This window comes from Cebidichthys violaceus, unplaced genomic scaffold (assembly GCF_023349555.1).
Source record: "Cebidichthys violaceus isolate CVI_PGR_0920_01 unplaced genomic scaffold, fCebVio1.0.p SCAF_20, whole genome shotgun sequence".
In the NCBI taxonomy this organism is placed as follows: Eukaryota; Metazoa; Chordata; class Actinopteri; order Perciformes; family Stichaeidae; genus Cebidichthys; species Cebidichthys violaceus.
Genome location: NW_027176373.1, coordinates 7,219,174 through 7,239,367, shown reverse-complemented (window position 1 = coordinate 7,239,367; position 20,194 = coordinate 7,219,174). Strand labels below are relative to the sequence as shown.

General features: G+C 42.1%; 1 protein-coding gene across 7 annotated transcripts in view; it reads left to right on the top strand.

Moving 5' to 3' along the window:
• The first annotated feature begins 28 nt into the window (after positions 1 to 28).
• Positions 29 to 20,194, top strand: part of synj1 (synaptojanin 1) — a 22,065-nt gene continuing 1,899 nt past the window's right edge. The window contains exons 1-30 of one of the 7 annotated variants that reach the window (XM_068715957.1): positions 29 to 95; positions 1,064 to 1,220; positions 1,339 to 1,425; positions 1,856 to 2,123; positions 2,349 to 2,574; positions 3,452 to 3,535; positions 5,803 to 5,864; positions 7,258 to 7,354; positions 7,937 to 8,112; positions 8,203 to 8,284; positions 8,414 to 8,566; positions 9,691 to 9,856; positions 10,345 to 10,368; positions 10,842 to 11,033; positions 11,632 to 11,716; positions 13,125 to 13,265; positions 13,363 to 13,555; positions 13,644 to 13,802; positions 13,927 to 14,083; positions 14,553 to 14,679; positions 14,818 to 15,030; positions 15,113 to 15,191; positions 15,310 to 15,475; positions 15,587 to 15,766; positions 16,387 to 16,509; positions 18,183 to 18,224; positions 19,036 to 19,088; positions 19,185 to 19,374; positions 19,486 to 19,802; positions 20,092 to 20,115. In XM_068715957.1, the coding sequence (XP_068572058.1) occupies positions 1,097 to 1,220; positions 1,339 to 1,425; positions 1,856 to 2,123; positions 2,349 to 2,574; positions 3,452 to 3,535; positions 5,803 to 5,864; positions 7,258 to 7,354; positions 7,937 to 8,112; positions 8,203 to 8,284; positions 8,414 to 8,566; positions 9,691 to 9,856; positions 10,345 to 10,368; positions 10,842 to 11,033; positions 11,632 to 11,716; positions 13,125 to 13,265; positions 13,363 to 13,555; positions 13,644 to 13,802; positions 13,927 to 14,083; positions 14,553 to 14,679; positions 14,818 to 15,030; positions 15,113 to 15,191; positions 15,310 to 15,475; positions 15,587 to 15,766; positions 16,387 to 16,509; positions 18,183 to 18,224; positions 19,036 to 19,088; positions 19,185 to 19,374; positions 19,486 to 19,802; positions 20,092 to 20,112 (3,987 nt within the window). In that variant the 5' untranslated portion in view covers positions 29 to 95; positions 1,064 to 1,096 and the 3' untranslated portion in view covers positions 20,113 to 20,115. Of the gene's footprint in view, positions 96 to 230; positions 251 to 1,063; positions 1,221 to 1,338; positions 1,426 to 1,855; positions 2,124 to 2,348; positions 2,575 to 3,451; positions 3,536 to 5,802; positions 5,865 to 7,257; positions 7,355 to 7,936; positions 8,113 to 8,202; positions 8,285 to 8,413; positions 8,567 to 9,690; positions 9,857 to 10,344; positions 10,369 to 10,841; positions 11,034 to 11,631; positions 11,717 to 13,124; positions 13,266 to 13,362; positions 13,556 to 13,643; positions 13,803 to 13,926; positions 14,084 to 14,552; positions 14,680 to 14,817; positions 15,031 to 15,112; positions 15,192 to 15,309; positions 15,476 to 15,586; positions 15,767 to 16,386; positions 16,510 to 18,182; positions 18,225 to 19,035; positions 19,089 to 19,184; positions 19,375 to 19,485; positions 19,803 to 20,091; positions 20,116 to 20,194 lie in introns of those variants that run through there. The other 6 variants (XM_068715954.1, XM_068715952.1, XM_068715953.1 and 3 more) reach the window with 6 other exon arrangements.

Here is a 20,194-nt window from a genome sequence, read left to right as displayed (position 1 = left end):
TGTAGGCGTGCCTAGTGTCGGAATGTACCATTTTGCCAACACACCGGGCAGAATTTTATTGTGACAGCGGAGTGTCAACCCGGCGGGGGCAGACGGTAAGTCGAAATCCTCACCCCTTCCTCTATGTATTTTAAATTAAATGTGCAGCAGTGAGATAGAGCTAACATTCAAAACTATGCACGGGCCTAAACGTTATATGTTTGACAATCAACGTATTAGTAAATGCGAGATTATCATCCCGGACGTGCAGGTTGTACCACCATCAAAACATCGTCAGATAGCGAATCATAGCTACTACCCCTGTGATGAATTTAGCTAACTTAGCTAACGTTGTCAGCTAGCATTAGATAGGTGCAGGGCAGTTTAATCAGTGTATCACTCTCGTTTTGTCAGTTGGTTTCTCACTTCACAAAATCTAGCTATGAAGCTAGGTGTGCAGGGCAACGTTAGCGTTAGCTTCGCCTGCTGCAAAGTGCGTTATAAAGTCGTGACTGACCGTGTCAGGATGGATGATGTTTCAGTCCCCCGGCCTAACGTTATCTTACACAGTATCCGTGCTGCTCATAATCTCCGGGCCACCAGCGAAATTGTGTTTAAAAGATTAGTTTGCCTTATGTTTTGGGCCCTTATGCCCGGAACTGATTTCGCAATGAAAGATTTCGGTTTCACGTAATTTGTAATGTTGCCTAATAATACGATACATTTCCATAATGTGCAGGATGTACATTAAAATGTAAAATATTTCAACCCCAAAATTGTATTACTCACAGTCACAGTATTTATATTTAGTTGTTGAAAGGTCTTAATTGGTGGTCCAGTTCTAACGTTAGCTGCAAACACTTCCTCTAAAGCAAGGGATATAGATAGATAGATAGATAGATAGATAGATAGATAGATAGATACGTTATTATGGTATTATATATGGTCACATCAGAGGTAACATCTTCATCAATAATCAATACACCGTCATGCATTCTAGTAGCCATTGAATTACAGATGTTGTATTTGATTGTGAGTATCTCTTATCTGATATGGTCATTCATTCGTTTGTTTTGGTTCCCAGGTAATAACGTAGTTTTTTCATCTTGGATCAACAATGGCCTTCAGCAAGGGATATCGCATTTACCACAAGCTGGACCCCCCCCCCTACAGTGTCATAGTAGAGACCAGGAGCCGGGAAGAATGCCTCATGTTTGAATCTGGGGCTGTTGCCGTCTTGTGTAAGACATCCTGTTTGATTGTACTGTAATGACAGATACTTTAGGTGTGATTTTATACTATAATTAAGTCACAGGCACTACTAACTTTTTTTCCCCTAAATTGCTGTTTGTCTTCTAGCGGCGGCAGAGAAGGAGGCTATTAAAAACTCATATGCCAAGATTCTCGATGCCTATGGCATCTTGGGCGTCCTCCGCTTAAACCTGGGTAAGCTACGGACGCATCTTCTCTGTTCATTGCTCTGCGTTGCAGACATTTCCTGGATACAGGCCAGATTCTGACCCCAGTGTGTCTGTGAAGGCCTCTTGGTTTGTTGGACTGTCGCTTCTTACTTCTAAGCTGCTTTCTCCTGCCCTCCATCAGACCTTGAAGGCTCTTGTTATCACAACAAGGGGAAAAAACTGTGTAAAACATTGAAGCTCAGTCTTAAAGATGGCTGAGATTTGACTGGCTGGTGATTTTCCTTTTTAAAGAAGTTTAATTAACTGTTTCTTGTCCAGTCTCTTAGGCCAAATGTTTTATTGTATCTTTTCTTAATGCACTGCTTCATATAACAAGCTGCTTGCTTTTTATCCTTTTTCTTTACAATTCATCATCTAATTCTTTTTTTGGGGGCATTCTCCACTTACTTCTGCAGGTGACTCCATGCTCCACAGTCTGGTGGTTGTGACAGGATGCAGCTCTGTGGGGAAGGTGCAGGATTCTGAGGTTTTCAGGGTCACACAGACAGACTTCATATCTCTGAAGAATGATCCGGGAGACGAGGACCGGATCGCTGAAGTGCGAAAGGTCTTGAATTCGGGACACTTCTACTTTGCTTGGTCTGCCACTGGTGTCAGCATGGACTTGAGTCTCAATGCACATCGCAGGATCCTAGAGGATACTACAGATAACCGCTTCTTTTGGTAAAAGCATGAAACCATTACTGTTATAAAGAGAGTAGTAGTAGGTGTATGTGTTTGACTTTAACAATCTCTGAAATAATGGATATGAACTAAATACATCTTTTCGGTTGAAATAGTTTCTGCTGAATGTGTGATTATTATTTGCAACCTGTGTGAAAATTCGCTGCCCATACTGAATTTGTTTTGTGTGTTTTAATGTCGTGTCTTGCCTTGATTAATCAATAGGAACCAATCTCTGCACCTGCACCTGAAACACTACGGAGTAAACTGTGATGACTGGCTGTTGAGGCTGATGTGTGGCGGTGTGGAGGTCAGGACCATCTATGCGGGCCACAAACAGGCCAAGGCCTGTATCTTCTCCCGCCTCAGCTCGGAGCGGGCCGGCACGCGATTCAACGTCCGCGGAACAAATGACGACGGACAGGTGGCCAACTTTGTGGAGACTGAACAGGTGACGGGTTTTTGACAGTTGTATTGAATCCCGCTTAGTTCTATCAGTTTCTATATGCTGTGTGCATGGTCACATGGCCTTGGTTCATACAGCCTGTTTAAACACTGGTTATCTATTGACTGGTGAGGAGAAAACATGGTACGGCGTTAGCAATGAGACTCTTATTGCTCGAGCATTTTGTGCCGTCACCGTCGAATGCCATTGTTCAACAAAATGAATTATAGATTCATAGGTAACATTAAACCCTGACAGGAAAACCAGCAGCATTGTGCTAGTGATGATGATATACCAGCACACTTATTGGTCAAGCTCAAGTCTGAAGCCTTTTACTTTTGCCATAGTTCAACTTCTTTATTTAGTAAACGTCAGTCCAATCAGTATTTTGCTTTTACTGTATATTTGAATATGCCAGCTTACTTCCCAGCTCTTCATTGTGACAAATGACTGGATTTGCATTGTCCCTTTTTTTTTTATAGTTCCTATTTCAGCAAACAAACACGAAGTTGTACGTTGGACAGAATAACTGGAACTACTACAGTTATAATACAGTGTAATGCAGTACAACTACACCAATATTTGCTGTCTCAAAAACTACCATAGAGGTCATTCAACGTCTCAGTAGAAGTCTAAATAGAAATGAAACATTAGAAGCTTCATATGTGTAGCTGTAATTACAGGATTTTTGTGTTAGATTATATTGTATTGTCAAGTGTTCTAGTTAGTTAACAGTTCTTCATAAAGGCTGTACTATGTTCCATTTTTGTTCTTTCAATCCTCCTATAACGTTACTGTACATTTTGAAAAATGTCTTTTTTACAAATTGTGTTTTATCACATTGCTAATGAGCGTAACCCAACGTTGCTATTGTTTTGAACAGGTTATTTTCCTGGACGACAAAGTTTCTTCCTTCATACAGATCCGTGGGTCCATTCCTCTTTTCTGGGAACAGCCAGGAATCCAGGTAATGGAAACTATATCCATCCCATAAAGCCAGCATCGAATCGTGACCGTGAGGTTTTACTTATATTCAGCCACATTATCTGAATATCCTAAAGCAGCGCTCATGTTTGTGTAGTCCTGCCCGTTCTATAAAAGCTGCCGTTGCAGATAAGGCTCAATCAGTCCCAGTTGATTGCACAGTGTAAGTGTAAACACTGAACTCTGATGAGGTCCATGTGGAACAATAAGAAACACTTTAATTAAAATACACTGTATTTGGCTATATGTGGGGAATGAAACGTCTCCTTGTAATTACACTGGGTATCTTTATCCTAGTTTTAACACATTGTATCCGTGCTGTGTTCAGAAAAAGTCCATTAAGGGTGTTTGGTTGCACCTGAATGAGAATCGGCACCCTGATAGGATGGATGAGAATCCCCACCTGGTATAACCTTTTTGTTTTGGGGTGTTTTTTTGGCTCTTTTGGGTGCTGGCGCTTTCATACTGCAGATAGGGCTTTCTCTGTGCAATGCCAAAGACATGGATTTTTACCCAGGTCCCATACACAGTAGTATTAAATTCACACCATAAACAACATCGCTGGGATTCTCCGGCCCTTGTCCTGACATTGCACAAACTAGTGGATTAGGTCAGCCGTGGGAGAGGTTACCGATAGATATAGTGGTTGGTAAAGGGCATTTTTCTGTTTCCCTCAGCTCCCAGACTTCTTGGGTCAGGTGAGAGCCTGGTCTGAAAACATCCCCTAACCACTTCCCTTTCACTTAAGCTGCTGTTATTCCTCAGGAAACTGTAGCGAATTTTTCCATATTGTCAATTAACAACTATCCAATGTCTACGGTTTGGTCAAAACACAGGGATGTAGGCTCGGGGTTGTTTTCAGACAGAACTGTAGTCTTCCTGCTTTTTAAAACACTGTTTTAGCTCTTATTCCCCTTGTGGCTTTGTTGGCTTACTCTCCCCTTTCCTTAGTCTGAGATTCATTCCCTAAGCAGGATGGGTAGTTTCAGTTTTATCCAGATGCAGAGTTATTAATCGCGATACAGTTAGTTTACATTAGAACTAGTGGTTAACTACCCTACTATGAAACATGTTAATCATTCAAGTGGTAGGGTTTCCCCCTCTTAGTCTATTAGGGTCCCGGTTGATGACAAAATCTTAATTTATCATTATTTTATGGTTGTTTTGGGGAAAGAACCATCAGTGGAATATGATCGCATGTGGCGTCACAATAATATTCACAAATATGCTTTGTACTTTAAGAAGTACAATCAATCAAATGATCAAATGTCTAATGAATTGGTTGACGAATGTCTATGATTAATAGTCATGACGTATGTAACCTTTAAATGTTTCGTGTGCATTAAATGCTGTTGGTATTAAAGTGAGAGCTTGATGTCACAAATTTCACTCCAGGTGTTATCTGTTGCTGTAGAGTTGGACTAAGATGGGAAGAGGTTTTGGTCTAAGCTGTAACCTGAGTCCTTTTCAGATGCCATCTCAGGAAGTTATTAAATATGCATAGCATAGACCTGCACAACAGTAGAAAGAGTAAAGTAAGGAGGGACAAAATGGCAGCAGCATAGAGCAAAAATATTTAGCATCGCATGCTTTGAAAATGTGGGCAGATAATAACCTCAGAGACAATGCAGCGGTAATAATCTTTGACTGGTTTAGACCCAAAATGCACGTATGACGCTTGTGACCTGACTTGTGTGACCAGTAGGAGAAAGAGGAAGCAGAAACTGAATGCTGTAGGAGGGATGATGACGTTTTGTTCTTTTTAAATTAATGACAAGCCATCAGAGATGGGAAGAGAAGGTATTTTAGAAAGCAAAAGAAGATGAATAAAATCTGAGCGTTTTAGGCAGTGAAGGGTAGGGAAAAGAGGTGAAAAAATGTATTTAAAGGTGACGGGCAACAAGATCTCTCTGCTGGTCAGTGTCTTTGAATGAACAAATCTTCTTTTGCTGACCCTGCGTTGCTGTGGTCCTATGGCTTGTCCATCTTTTTTTTTTTCACCATGAAGGTCACATTTCCACTGTTATCCAAAATTGCTTACCCAACTTCACCACCAGGTTTTCTGGTCATCTGCAATGTGTGTGTGTGTGTGTGTGTGTGTGTGTGTGTGTGTGTGTGTGTGTGTGTGTGTGTGTGTGTGTGTGTGTGCAAATTTCCTTTTTTAAGGATTTGATTTGAAGTGAAGAAGAACACCGTGACTTGTGTCTTTTTTTTTTTTGCGTGTGTTCTCTGGCTGTCTCTGACCTGCAGGTCGGCTCTCATCGTGTCAAACTCTCAAGGGGATTTGAGGCAAATGCACCAGCATTTGAAAGGTAAATGTTCTGTGCACTGTGTGTGTGTGTGTGTGTGTGTGTGTGTGTGTGTGTGTGTGTGTACATACTGTACATGTTAATAATGTGTAGCAGCTCCCAGCTGCTTTATCTGTCCTTCAACTGGTTACCGTTCCTCTGAGGAGCAGAGGAGACACATTAATACTATGTCTCCTGCAGTCACCGCCCGAGGTTTAATAGAGAAAAGCTCCCCAGACTCTTAGAGGAGAACTTGTTAATTGAAGTGTGTCCTCAGAGGCCGGTTTATTGAAGGGAACAGAAAGGACACATTACAGACAGTGGGTCAGTGTTTTCAAATACCACAACACAGCCACGCTCACGAAGCCGTCGGCCTGATAATAAATACTTTATCATAGGTGATGCTGGAACTCTGTGAAGTCCACCAGTGGTTCTGTCATTTCTAGATATCTTGGACTTCTAAGGATTGACTGAGCTGAGCCCAAATATCAACTTACCCCCACCCCCCCTTGCTTTTCAGTATCCTGAACATGTTGAGGCAAGCACGTCAGATGGTACACCAGTTATATTTTGAAACAAATTAGTCATTTCTTCACACCAAGTATTTGGCAATGCATCTAGTTTTTCTCAGTATCTCTCCGGACTTGTGACTCATCCGTTGTTGTATCTTGTCAGTTTCTGCAGTGACAAGATTTCTGTGTTGAAATTCCTGAGATAGTACAAAGCTAACAAGAACATCTTTTTATAAACACTAACAGTAGCCGAGGTCTGCTATTCTCTCCATCTACTGTATTTCTGCAATGTATTTAAGCAGTTTGTTCAGAGGCCCGCCATTATTTCAGTGTCTCTTCTTGGCAATGTCCCTTCCTTTGTCCCTCCAGTCTTTACAACTCTGCAAAAACACATCCCTACCGAAGTGCATCTTTGGATGAATCCCCATCTTATACATAGTTGTATTTCCTATTTTAGCGAGTGAATGTCACAGCTGAAGAAAGATGCATTGAAATACAAATAAGTAATAAGACTTATACAGCTTTTGACTGTAATATTTCCCTGCTGACTTCAGAAATGAAGCCTAAATCAACATTTCTTGCCATTGTTGATGTGCCAAATCCCTTTCAAAGTCATGTGCATTCCTTTTACTATACAACGGTTTGTAAAAAGAAACATGATACAGGCTTGTCAGTGTTGTAACTCTGTACAGCAGCCCAGCAGATGTTGAGATGTGACGTTGTCGTGCTGCTGTAGCCCTGATATATTAATTGCGGCTGCAATATACATTTTGTGTAATTATCAAGCTCTAGCATGGAGACTTTAATGCATTACGATAAATGTTAGAATTTATGCACTATTAGTCTGTGATGTAATTTGAGACCTTATTGATGCTTATTATGTGATTTGTATATTTGTTGTCCAGACACTTTACTGCACTGCGGAGGTTGTACGGTAAACAAGTGATCATCAACCTGCTTGGGAGTAAGGAAGGGGAACACATGCTCAGCAAAGCTTTTCAGGTGAGAGCAGCCGTTCTCCGTCCCTTTACACTGACATGTACTATAAGACATTTATCTGGACTAAATCTAACAAAGAAGATTTAGTCCAAAACACACCGGCAGCAAATAGTGTGCATCAAAACCGATTATTAACCCAAATACAGGTTTAAAGCTGTATTTCATTGATTCATTTTAAAGGCACTTCCTGGTTGTCATATCCAGAAATGTTGTATCGTCAGGGGTGGATTTTAAGTGCACAACGCAAATTGCAGGGAAGCTCTTTATTTTCACTCTGTGTGTGAAATATTATTGTTCCTTGTGTGTCATCGTTTAGCTAAGTTTTTATCTGTGATGTCAATCTTTTCATTGATGAAACAAAGTTGATAGTATTGCCGGCTGTTAACTGAGCCCTCGTTTTAAAACATGAACTACATGTTGACATACTACAACCAAAGGTTTCCTTAGAAGCCTTTGGGTTTGCGCTCCTGAATGCAAACTAATGTTGCTTCATAGGTACAGGCAACACACCTTGCACGCACAACGGTTTTGCATTCAGTTAAAGTTTCTGTTAATAAGTCTTCTTCCTTTCTCGGTCACTGTCAGAGTCACCTGAAGGCATCAGAGCATGCTTCAGCAGTGAAGATGGTGAACTTTGACTACCATCAAAATGTGAAGGGAGGAAAAGCAGACAAACTCCACAGTGTCCTCAAACCCTACCTCAACAAGTTCACAGAAGAGTGCGGGTTCTTCTACTACTCTGGAGAGATGGGCATCGTGAGGTGAGGAATTCATACAAAAAACATGAATTAAGTAGTAGTCAATGCAATGTTTGTTATTGATCCTTAACGTTAGAACGTATGCCTTTTTAGGACTCAGGGTGGGACCATTAGGACCAACTGCCTGGACTGTTTGGATAGAACCAACAGTGTGCAGGCCTTCTTTGCCCTTGAGGTAATAGTCTGACACAGTATGCTCTTCTTTTGTTATAAAATAGTATTTGCATGTCTTCCGTCAAAGTTCATTTTTTGTGATATTGACGCTCATAGTCTTACCCACCCCCACCCCCCCGTTCCTCACCAGATGCTGCCAAAGCAGCTGGAGGAAATGAGTCTGACTGAGAAACCCCAGCTGGTGGCCAGGTTCCAGGAGGTTTTCAGGACAATGTGGTCTGCCAATGGAGACTCCGTCAGTAAGATCTACGCGGGCACTGGTGCTCTGGATGGCAAGGCCAAGGTACACGAAAATACACATTCACAGTTTCACCATTGAGGCAATATTAAGGCACAGCAGGTTATCATAGCTGCATTTGATGTAGGATTTTAATGGTTTTGTCAGATTTGATTAATTTTAGCACTTAATGGTACAGCTCAGCTTCTTCAACAACGTCCACCCAATTGTTGATCCTGCCTGGGGACATGAAGAAGTGAATGACAGCGTTTTGTAAAGCCAATTGTAAAAGGGTTGATATTTAATCAGCAACTCTGGAATAGACAATCTTGATGAACACTTATACGTGATAAAGACTATTCCAACTGAAAAGAAAAATAAAGCTTTAGCTCAGGCAAGATTTCCAAATATATCAAAGTTGTGCCTCATTAAATACATATCTACTTAAAGAATTGGCACATTTTGTGGCCCTCAAATTAAACAGAACTGGGGATCTAAAGTGTTACCTTTAACCATAAATAGCACTTAAAACAATGCCTTGTGCATGCAGTGACAGAGTGGATCTCCTCTGTGTGCTTCAGTTTCTAAACTCTTGTGTGATATCTCTTTCTGCTGTCCTCTGGACCTCTCTACCTCTGTGGTAAGTGAACAAGGCAGTCTATGTCGTTTTTGAGCTGTGGGTCTATTTCTGGGGTGTTATTGGTTTCAGTGTCTGTGGGTTAAATGAGGATGATGGAGGATGGGATAGTTGGGACCTCTTTTATTTAAAAATAAAATAATAACTTGATTTTAGGTATACATGTGATGCATACTATCTTGACCTGGCAACCCTCGAATCCTCCATGGAGCTTTCTACTGATCGACAGAAATGAGTTAAAAGAGAAAATGTTTTTTCACTACAGTATCATTTTCTATTGTTGCCTACATTATCTGGTTACATCTGATGTCTTGATTGGATGAACTTGGAGGAATCAATAATAATGATCACCATGTGGCATGTTGCACATCAATCAATTTTTTTTAAAGTTCTGATTCTTCCCAGTTCGTCAAAAATGACGTATATCTGTCTTATGTGTTCCTCCTTTTCTTCTCTTCCGTGGTTGGAGTGGAATGTACAAACTTTTTTCTTTTTTTTTCACACAAAGTGAGAGTATAGCTAATAACTTTAGTTTTTTCGTGGCTGTTTGTAGGCGGGAAAGCTAAAAGATGGCGCTCGTTCTGTGACCAGGACCATCCAGAACAACTTCTTTGACAGTTCTAAGCAGGAGGCGATAGACATCCTGAGGCTGGGCTCCACTCTCAACAGTGATTTGGCCGATAAGGCTCGGGCCTTACTCACCACTTCCAGTCTTTATGGTAATTCTTTACAACATATATATATATATATATATATATATATATATATATATATATATATATATATATATATATATATATATATATATATATATATATATATATATATATATTACTTTGAGTCAACAGATCACATCTTCCCTAAAATGTACAATGAATAATGTTATAAATGCAAGTTTTTGCTCCATATTACATGTTGCAGCATCTATATTTGTAATTTTAAGAAAATCTTCTCTTCTGCTCCAAAGTGGAGGAGTTGTTTACATATTTTTGACGAGTTTGGACCTGTATCTGTTGTAGCCCTGTTAGCCAGAAGCTTCTCTGCACGATAGAAGGGTTGGTATGCGAGCGTAATCTCCATGTGTCAGCTCTCTGTCCCAGTTAGATTAATGCTGACCGACTGCTCTGCCAGAATTATCTGTTAAAGCACTGGTTAACCCGCCCTTCTCTCCCTTCTCTCCCCCCCACCCCCCTGCTCACAATCTTAGTCACTGAGCCCGTCTTACAATCAGGTATAGTAACTGACAGACTGCCCGCAGTGGACGGATCTCGTCACCCCATCACATAGTTGTCCTATCATTCGTGTTTGCTGCTCATTATTGTTCATTCATTTATAATCTAATTTTGGTAATGGTTCAACCCTCTGTCTGTCGCACATCAGGCTTTTGCAATAGTGATTAAAAGAATGCAGAATTTTGCAATGAAATTTAACATCACTGAGTGGAAATTTAAAGACAGAAATGAGCAATTACCAAAGTTGAAGATTTGAATGTCATCTTTACTTCAACTGGTTTGTGTCTTTTATCCCATGACTCATTTTTTAGGACATTGTTTCAGTCTTCCTCTGTTGTATTTGGATGTTCTCCCATTGGTTTTGATTAGATTTTTTGCGTTTTTGTTTTGTTTCCCCTGTTTGACTTCCTTCCCTGCAGACACACATACTCAACCATTTTACACTCTAATCATACTTTCCTCCCCTTTACAGCCTCCCCGAGAGTATTGCTGGGAATGTGTCAGAACTACCATAAATACACAAGGCCCAAGCAGATCCGGGTGTGCACCGGCACCTGGAATGTCAACGGGGGTAAACAGTTTCGCAGCATTGCTTTCCGCAACCAGACGCTCAACGACTGGCTGTTGGATGCTCCAAAGAAGGCGGGGCATCCTGAGTTCCAGGGTATGTTGGTGTTTATTCCTCTGCACTCACTGGTGGTAAATGTCATGTCTGGAGGTTATGTTTTTTTAGGGCTGCTCTTTTTCATTTGCTAAAAGGAATAGCTTGACATTTTGGGAAGTATGGTTATTCACCTTCTTGCTGAAAATTAGAAAGGAACGATACAATGTTTGTACAATATGTACAATATACATATTTGTGAATTCCTAGCTTAGCACAAAAATTACTAGCCTGGCTCTGTCAGAAGGAAACAAAATGCGGCTACCAGCATGTCTAAACTCAGTATTTAACATGTTAGATCTCTGGTTTAAAGGAGGGTTGTGTGCCAGACTATTTCTTGCACGGTGCAGTAACTTTCTCTGCTGGTTGCTGAACACTATAGGCAAGACTTCAGGAAGTCATTGAATTATTTAATTATTATTTACTTCATGGGGTCCAGGGAACAACAGTTGACATTGTTCAAACTGAGCATTTGCTAGGTGGATGCATTTACTTGAACAAGAAGAATGAATCACTATACTGCTCACAAAGTTATATTATGTTAATATATAATATTTTTATCAGACATTTGTTGATTATTGTGTATTCTTTCTCTTTACAGACAGCAAAGCAAACCCCATAGATATCTTCGCCATCGGTTTTGAGGAAATGGTTGAACTAAATGCTGGCAATATTGTCAGTGCGAGGTATGTCAGATAACTCACTGGTTTAGTTTTTTTTTTTTTTTTTTTTTTTTTGGGGGGGGGGGGGGGGGGTTTACCACTAGCCCATAGAAAAAGAGGTGTTTTTCTGTGCTGTATACATCTTTCTCTTTAGCTCACTAGTTTCACTTTAAAAAAGAAATATTGTGAAATATTTAACTGTGTTAATTACATTAAAAATGGTATGAACAGTTCATATATAGTAGAAATAAAATCCTGAAAAAGGATGCCTAGGCCTGAGTCGACAAGGCTGATATTATGTTCATTCTTTTGGTTTTATATCTTGAGGAGATTTAGTAACTTATTTTTTTTGTGATCAACTTTTTTTGTTTTTTGTGCGTTTTTTTTTTGCTCTTCTTTTTCTGCATTATGACTAAGGGTGTAACGGTTCACAAAATTCTCAGTTCGGTTCAATACAAAACAGTGGTGCCACGGTTCGATACGTTTTACAGTACAGCAAAAAAGCAGAAATGCCAAATCCTCGCTGGTGAGAGTTTCAAGTAGTCTTTAACAATTAAAGGTCATGTTTGATATTTAAGATCTTCTCTAAAATATTCCTCTATAAACTCAAACAGACACATTTCCTGGAAAGTTTTAGAAGTTTTATTTTTCAGACTTAGAGCAAGACTGTAACTATCTCTCTCTCTCACACCTCATATTTACATTAAAATCAACACTTACACACAAAGGTTTACTAGATTATGATCCATAAATGTTGTCAACACTCATCTCTCACTCGTTTCCTCGGTGTCGTTGTTTCTGTTCTCACTCGTAGCTCTGCAGGTGTCTGAAGTCTCTGTCTACTGGAGAGCAATCCATGTTTTGTTCCTTTACTTCCTCTACTACTTGTTGTACATGGTTGTACAGAACAAAATAAACATTAATAAGAAAAGGAAAGTCCTCCATTTTGTGTCCGTCCTCTCTAAAGCCGCTAACTGTTACTTCAGACGTCTGCTTCGTAGGTCTGGTCACGCCGCTCACTGATCGCTCCATTAACAGCTGTTTCCTCTGTAATAATGCAGACTTTAACTGAACAACAGCTGTTAATAAAGACAACACGGTCAACAACACCTGTAATCAGTTCTCCATGTTGAATTAACCTGGTAGTCGATCGGTAATCAAGACTGTTGTTGTTTGTGAACATCCGGGAACGTGATAGGAGCGTGGCCAATCAGGGAAGGACCGCACGTTATCTCGGGTGGGTTGCCATGTTTGAGCGCAGTGGCTCCACCAATTTCAGCTATATATTTTTTTTTCAAAAGCAATTTAATATTATTCAAACCTATTGTTCAGTTCGTAATGCGTACCGAACCGTGAGCCCCATAACGGTTCAATACGAATACGTGTATCGTTACACCCCTAATTATGACACATATTTCTGTTTTTGTCTCAGCACTACAAACCAGAAACTCTGGGCAGCTGAGCTCCAAAAAAACATATCTCGGGACCACAAGTATGTGCTGCTGGCTTCAGAGCAGCTGGTGGGAGTGTGTCTGTTTGTCTTCATCCGCCCACAGCACGCACCCTTCATCAGGTAGGAACTGTGCACATTGCCATGAGAGACGCATCTAGTCATACCGTACAGTTATTGTAGCAAATGTAATTTTTTGCATTCGATACGTTTCTCTCAGGGATGTTGCTGTAGATACTGTTAAAACTGGGATGGGCGGGGCTACAGGCAATAAAGGAGGTGTGGCCATCCGCCTGCTCTTCCATACCACCAGCATCTGCTTCGTCTGCTCCCACTTTGCTGCTGGCCAGTCACAGGTCAAGGAGAGGAATGACGACTACAGTGAGATCACACGCAGACTCACCTTCCCCATGGTAAAAAAAAACATGACATCAGCAAGTGATTCCTCAAACACGTTTTTGCATTACTTAAGGATAACCGCATTCGTCTTGTCCTTGCCAGGGTCGTCTGCTGTACTCGCATGACTACGTTTTCTGGTGTGGAGACTTTAACTATCGGATCAGCCTGCCCAACGAGGAAGTGAAAGAGCTAATCAAACAGCAAAACTGGGAAGCCTTGACAGCTGGGGACCAGTTGTTGGACCAGAAGAATGCTGGTTTGGTAGGACCTGCAGCACACGTGCATGTTTACAGCACTAACTTTCACTTCCTCTCAACAGAAAACGGTGTGCCGCAACATCGAGCCTTTTTTATCGCGTGTACTAATGCAGAAACTTCTTCAACAGGTGTTCCGAGGTTTTATCGAGGGGAAGTTGGATTTTGCACCCACCTACAAGTATGACCTCTTCTCAGAAGATTATGACACCAGTGAGAAGTGCCGCACACCAGCCTGGACTGACCGCATACTCTGGAAGAGGAGGAAGTGGAACTTTGATAAAACAGGTAAGGTGCAGAGCATCTGCAGATAAATCGAACCAACACAGACAAAGTTAAAACACTGGCAAAAATATGTTTCACTCTTAAGCCCCTCCCCCACTGGACAAAAACCCCACTGACATCTGGCTTTTGTCTTAATTAGGAAAGGTTACAATCGGCATTCGTTCACGATAAGGCTGACCAAAATACTTGGAAGTTTTGATTGTTGCCGTTTATGGTTTGATTTTGTATTTTATACCTGTGGCTCTGCAGTAGTCACAGGTATTTATCGGCTATGATGGAAACATGACATCCGGGTGGAGACAGTAGGGTTTGCCACTTTTACATCATATTCTTGGTCATTTCAGCCACAAATTCTGCCCATGTCCCTGCAAATAGCGCTCAAGATTATTTATTTTATCGGGTTTTCCCATGTAAAACGCTCTAATTTTGGTGGGAAAAGGGTATTTTATATGCATCTGTGCATGTTTTGCAGCTGAGGAGATGAATGTAGTAGGAGCAGCTTCTACATCTGCAGAGAATGACGACGATCCAGATAACCCCTGGAGCGCAGGCACTCTGAAGTACTATGGCAGGGCTGAGCTTAAGACCTCAGACCACAGGTAAATAAGATAGATCTGTTTAAGTTTCACCACAACGGTATAATTTGCTGTATTTCCTTCTCAAAGTGAAATATAACAATGTTGTAAACAAATATATTTTATTTCTCTTTAATCACAATGTCTCCCGTCTTTCTTTAGGCCCGTGGTGTCGATAATAGACGTGGACATCCTGGAGGTGGACCCGGAGGCGCGACACCAGGTCTACAAAGAAGTCATTGCCCTGCAGGGGCCTCCGGACGGCACCATCCTGGTGTCCCTCTGCTCCTCCGGCCCCGACGACTACTTTGACGATCCTCTCATAGACGAGCTGCTGGACAAGTTTGCTCAATTCGGAGAGGTCATCCTCATCAGGTGAGCTTGAAAGCCCGACACAGACGGACACGTATTGCCTTCAGATAGTGAGACTGCATTGACAAAGTCCTTGTTTATGCAGGTTTGTTGAGGAGAAGATGTGGGTGACTTTCCTGGAAGGTTACTCTGCTCTTGCTGCGCTTTCTCTCAGCGCTTCCACTGTAAGTCATCACTGATTGTATGAATTACTTCTAAGCTATACAAATGCTCCATAAGTCAACTGTGTACCTGGTAACTAGTCCACTTGTTTATTGTCTATGGCTCTTGGTTACATTGTAGGTCCTCGGCAAACTGATTGACATCCGTCTGAAGAGTCCAGGCTGGATCAAGAGTCTGGAGGAGGAGATGAGTGTGGAGAGAATCTGTGGAAGCATCCCCACCTCGGCCAGCTCCACCCTGCTTGCCGAGGACACAGACATGGGCGACGATGATTATGATATGGAAGGTGAGGGATGACAGCCAATCAATCCCAATCCTTGTCTTCAGAAATCTCAGTTTATTTATACAATGTTACATGTTTTTTGAATTTATGAATTCCTGCCTTTTTAATAACCAGGTGATGTGGACGAGGAGGTGGAGGAGATCCTTCCCCAGCACCTTCAGCCTGGAGCAGGCTCGGGCCCTGGATCCTCCCCTTTCCCCTCCCCCCGCAGTAGTCCCTGTCCCTCCCCCACCCAGGGGGAACCTGTTGCCCCCGGCAGGTCTGCTCGAGGACAACCCTCCCGCCCATCACAAGGTATATATGTATATATAACATGTGCATCTTGACACACACGTGGAATCAGGTTGCTAAAAGTACCGTCCATGAATCAGCTCAGGCTCCGGTCTCCAGTCTATAAACTATAATTCTGTTCTGTTTGTAATGCCCGGAAGAAGAGTTAAGCCCATCATCACTGAGGAGAGACATTCCAGGTAAAATGTAGTGTGTGATGATGTAATCTATGTTTAGTGTTAGAGGGCGTGTAGTGTGTCTTCCAGTAAACTACTTGTTTCCTTTTGAAAGATGCTTCATGGTGTGGTATTGAAACGTGTGCAGTGATGATCCTCTTTTCTTTGGTCAACACTGAATCACAGCTGCGGAACAAATTGTAGGATGAGATATTTGTCTATTAGACTTTCAGAAAACTAGGGCTCATGGCTTGATATATGTTTGACCGGTGTGACTTGTGATTTGAAAAAGAAAAGTATATTTAAGGCATTAAGCCATGTTCTTTTTCAAAGAAATTCAAATTTAGGGATTTCTGTAGTGAGTGAATGTGCAAGTTCTCACAGTGTCTGGAAAAACAACTGCAAATGGTCAAATGTTGTTCCTCAGTTAAAGCACAATCTTTAGATTTCTCTTTTTTTTCCTTCTAGGGCCTCCTGTGGACTTCCAGCCTGGTGCCCCCACATCTTCAGAGCCCAAACGCCCGCCCCCCCCTCGTCCCCATGCCCCCCCAGCCCGCCCAGCACCTCCTCAACGCCCACCACCACCTTCAGGTAAAGCATCAGACTGAACCTTGTCTACAACTAATTAAAGCTCAATTTAATCACAATAGTATAGCTTCAGTCAGAGCAACCAAATACAGTCCCACATTGGAAGTGTGAACATTTAATTTTTCAGCATGGTATAGAATGAGATACATAATTCAGGTGTTAACATTTTCACCTTTGTCCCACTTCTTCGCCTCATTCCTGAAGGAGGCATGAGTCCTCTGCCAGTTAGAAAGGGCTCTGCAGGTAAAGTGATGAGTATTGAACTGTGTGTCCATATGCTTACAGGGCTTAAGCATTTAAAGTAGTGGCTGCTATGTTCCATCTGATGCTACACACAGAGAAGCACAATGCATTAGTGTTGCATCAGGAGGCTGTCATCAGTTCCAATGCTCATTTCAGTTAAGCATAGTTAGTTTGCAGATGATTGTGTGATGCAGAAACAAGTGTATTTATTCACTGAAGCATCAACGTGACACAAACCCTCAAACACTGGGCTGTCCTTGTGTTTAGCTTTAGCTTCAGCTCGTTAAAACACGACATGTTGCCACAAACATCCACCCAAATCACTTTCAGATTAAAATGTGAAGTGGAAGTAGGCCATGGGGTTGCTGAGTCATGTTTTAATTAACAACAACTCCTAGATTAAGGGTTTTCTTCGAGTGCTGATTGACCATTTGGGTCAAGTTCAAAATGCAGTGCTTCTTGTGCATCATCACAATCGTTCCCCTTAATATGTGATTTTGGTGAATGTAAATTCTTTACAATAATATTCTCCTGTGTGGTATATTTGTGAGTGCTGTAAAAGTGTCATTATTAATTAGCTTAGACATTGTCGTAGGTTTAGGTAAGTCATGATGGTTATTTTTTCATATTGATATACTCTTTCCCCTCTTTGACTTGAAGACTGTGGCGAATGGCCCAACCCACTGTTTGGTAGGAGAGGCAGTGAAGGTAACTGTCTAGGCGGTGTGTCTTTAAATATTAGCTGATCCTAGTAGTCTTACAACCAGTCATCATTGCTCCTTTTGGACATTGATGATTCACCTTTTACCAGTTCTTCATCATTAGAGGCCATCTTAAGTCTTTTGTATGTGTGCAAAAGAGATGTGTTTGGTAGCCTGTTGTTTGGATAATTTAAGTGCAAAATAAGTAGCAAATGAAAAAAGGCATTTTCCTGTGTTTTTTAATCTAAACATTCAGAAGTAAGTAATAGGAAGGATATGCATCATAATAATTTAACTTGATTCCCATTATAATCAGGAGTCATGCAGGAGACCGTCTGACTGAAATGTTTGCACATAGTAGGAAGCTGGATACCTTGCATGTGCATCATTATGTCCAAAACAAATAATGATTTGGTGACCACGGTTTTCCGTAACTGAGGAGATATCGTGAGTTAAAGGAAAATCCCTTTTGGTCCAGACATGAAAAGGTCTTAAAGTCAGCTCAGCTTCAGTAATCCACTGATTAGTGGGGAATTCCTTCTGAGGCAGGTAAGATATTCAGACTGGCAGCTTCTCAGACTTCCCTGCTCTGCTGCATTACTACTGGCGTTCGCTATTCCTAGTGCTTATTGTAAAGGGTTGTCATTGGGAACACTTGCTTCCTTTGACTGGTATTCCACTTTGTGTATAACACTAGTGTGGTTTGGTTTCCTTTTGTGCTGCAAAAAAAAGGACCAAAAAGCCCCGCTCTCCCTCGGCCAGAAGCAGCTGCAGGTGAGTACCACAAAGCATGACGTAGCATTTGTCCCGTGAATGCTCGTCTTTGTGGTTAGTTTTCTTGTACTTACTTGCTGGCTATGATACGAGGCTGAAATCATCCCCTTTTCTGTCTACTGTAATCCTGTGTTATGTATTTATACATTGACACAAAATAAGCCTGTCCCAGGGTGGACGGTAGGGTTCGGTTGCTTAGCCAATTTGTGACGTGTGTGTGTGTGTGTGTGTGTGTGTGTGTGTGTGTGTGTGTGTGTGTGTGTGTGTGTGTGTGTGTGTGTGTGTGTGTGTGTGTGTGTGGCTGAGTCCCTGTGTCACATTAAGGATGTGCGTGATTAGTTGGGTTGACTTGCATTTGGTGTCTGTACAGTGAAGTTTTAAACCGAAGCAGACCTCTAAGTCTCATGGGAACACAAGAATAGTGAAAGAAGAGGTGTGTGTGTGCGTGTGCGTGTGCGTGTGCGTGTGTGTGTGTGTGTGTGTGTGTGTGTGCTTGCAAGCTGTGTGATAAGCAGTTGGCTCTCAGAACAAGGCCTGCCTCTCCTCCAGAGAGTCATCATCGTTATTAATTAAGTCAGCCATCTTTGTTCCATCATAGGTTGGGGTGGGTTTGCAGTGCCCTCGTGTGTAACTTGGTTTTGTACTAAGACTACTAAAAGTTACCGTCATTGTTTCTATTAAACCTCACATCTCCCTAAACGCTCCTCTCCTATTCCTTACATCTTTCCCTAGGGAGCACAGCCCACATGATAAATACAGAGTAGTACGATATTTGCTGATGTAGCCGGTTTGTCTGTCTTAACCCTTCCAGCTCGAGGCCAGGTAGCAGTGGGAGCTCCTGGACCTGGAGGTGTTCCCAGACCCGTGAGTTTAAAATATTCACAAAGTTTGTCTTTTACTCATTTTTACCAAATGTGTTAATTCATCTCTATTCTCTTTTCCATTTTCTTTGTCATCCAGAATATCCCTCCTCGGGCAGGGGTAATCAGTATGCCCCCCCAGTCTCGCCAACCACCTCTTTCTCACCCTGGAGCACCCAGACCCATTCCAGAGGTGCATCCTGGGGCCCCTCGGCCCATCACTGACACCCACCCTGGAGCCCCACGCCCTGTGGCCACTGGCCAGGTCAAGCCGACTGACCTGCCTCTGGGTAAGGAAATGTGTTTCTACAGATGGCATTATACCAGATTAGCAATATAAGAATGTTATTAATGTGATACGATGAATTTAAGCCTGAACTTGTCCCCGTTTCCTCGCCCAGGCCCCCCTCCCTCGGCTCCTCCTCCTGCAGAGCCCCCTGCAGCCAGACCCCAGGTTCCATCACCCATGCAGCCGCCCATGCAGCCCCAACCAGCTGCCCCTGCAGCTCAGTCCCAACTCCAGGCACCGATGCAGCCCACACACTCAACTCCGCTCCAGCCACAGCAAGCTCTTAAAGCAGGGCCCCCCCCTGCTGCTGCTGCTGCTGCCCCCCCTGCTGGCTCTCCACAAGGTCTAGCCTCTCCTAAGCCCCCGCCACGTTCCCGCTCCTCTCACACTCTGCCACCTGACGCCGCCAAGTCTGAGACAGCTGCGCAGGTTTGTGCCAACTTCCTTTTAATTAATCTTATTGGAATTTCTGCAACTGAACAAACACTAATATACTTATCTATTGAGCACACTGAGATCTCTCTCCTTGAATGTAGTTAAATAATGTACTACAGGTTCTCAGATTCTTCTCATTAGACAAGATATTGTATGCTAAATTATGACAAGAGTTGGAGGTGAAAACTGCGAAAATAGCTTCTTTCTGCTCCTTTGAGCTTAGTTTGTCTGTGTCGTTCTTCCTGCTTTTGTCTCTCTGATACATTTGTCTCTCTCTCACAAGCTGGAGAAGCCCTCAGGGTGACAGGTACTTTATATTAAACCACCTCTTTGTCTCATCCTCCATAGCACAACAGTCCTCTGCTCTGACGTTATTACCTCTCATA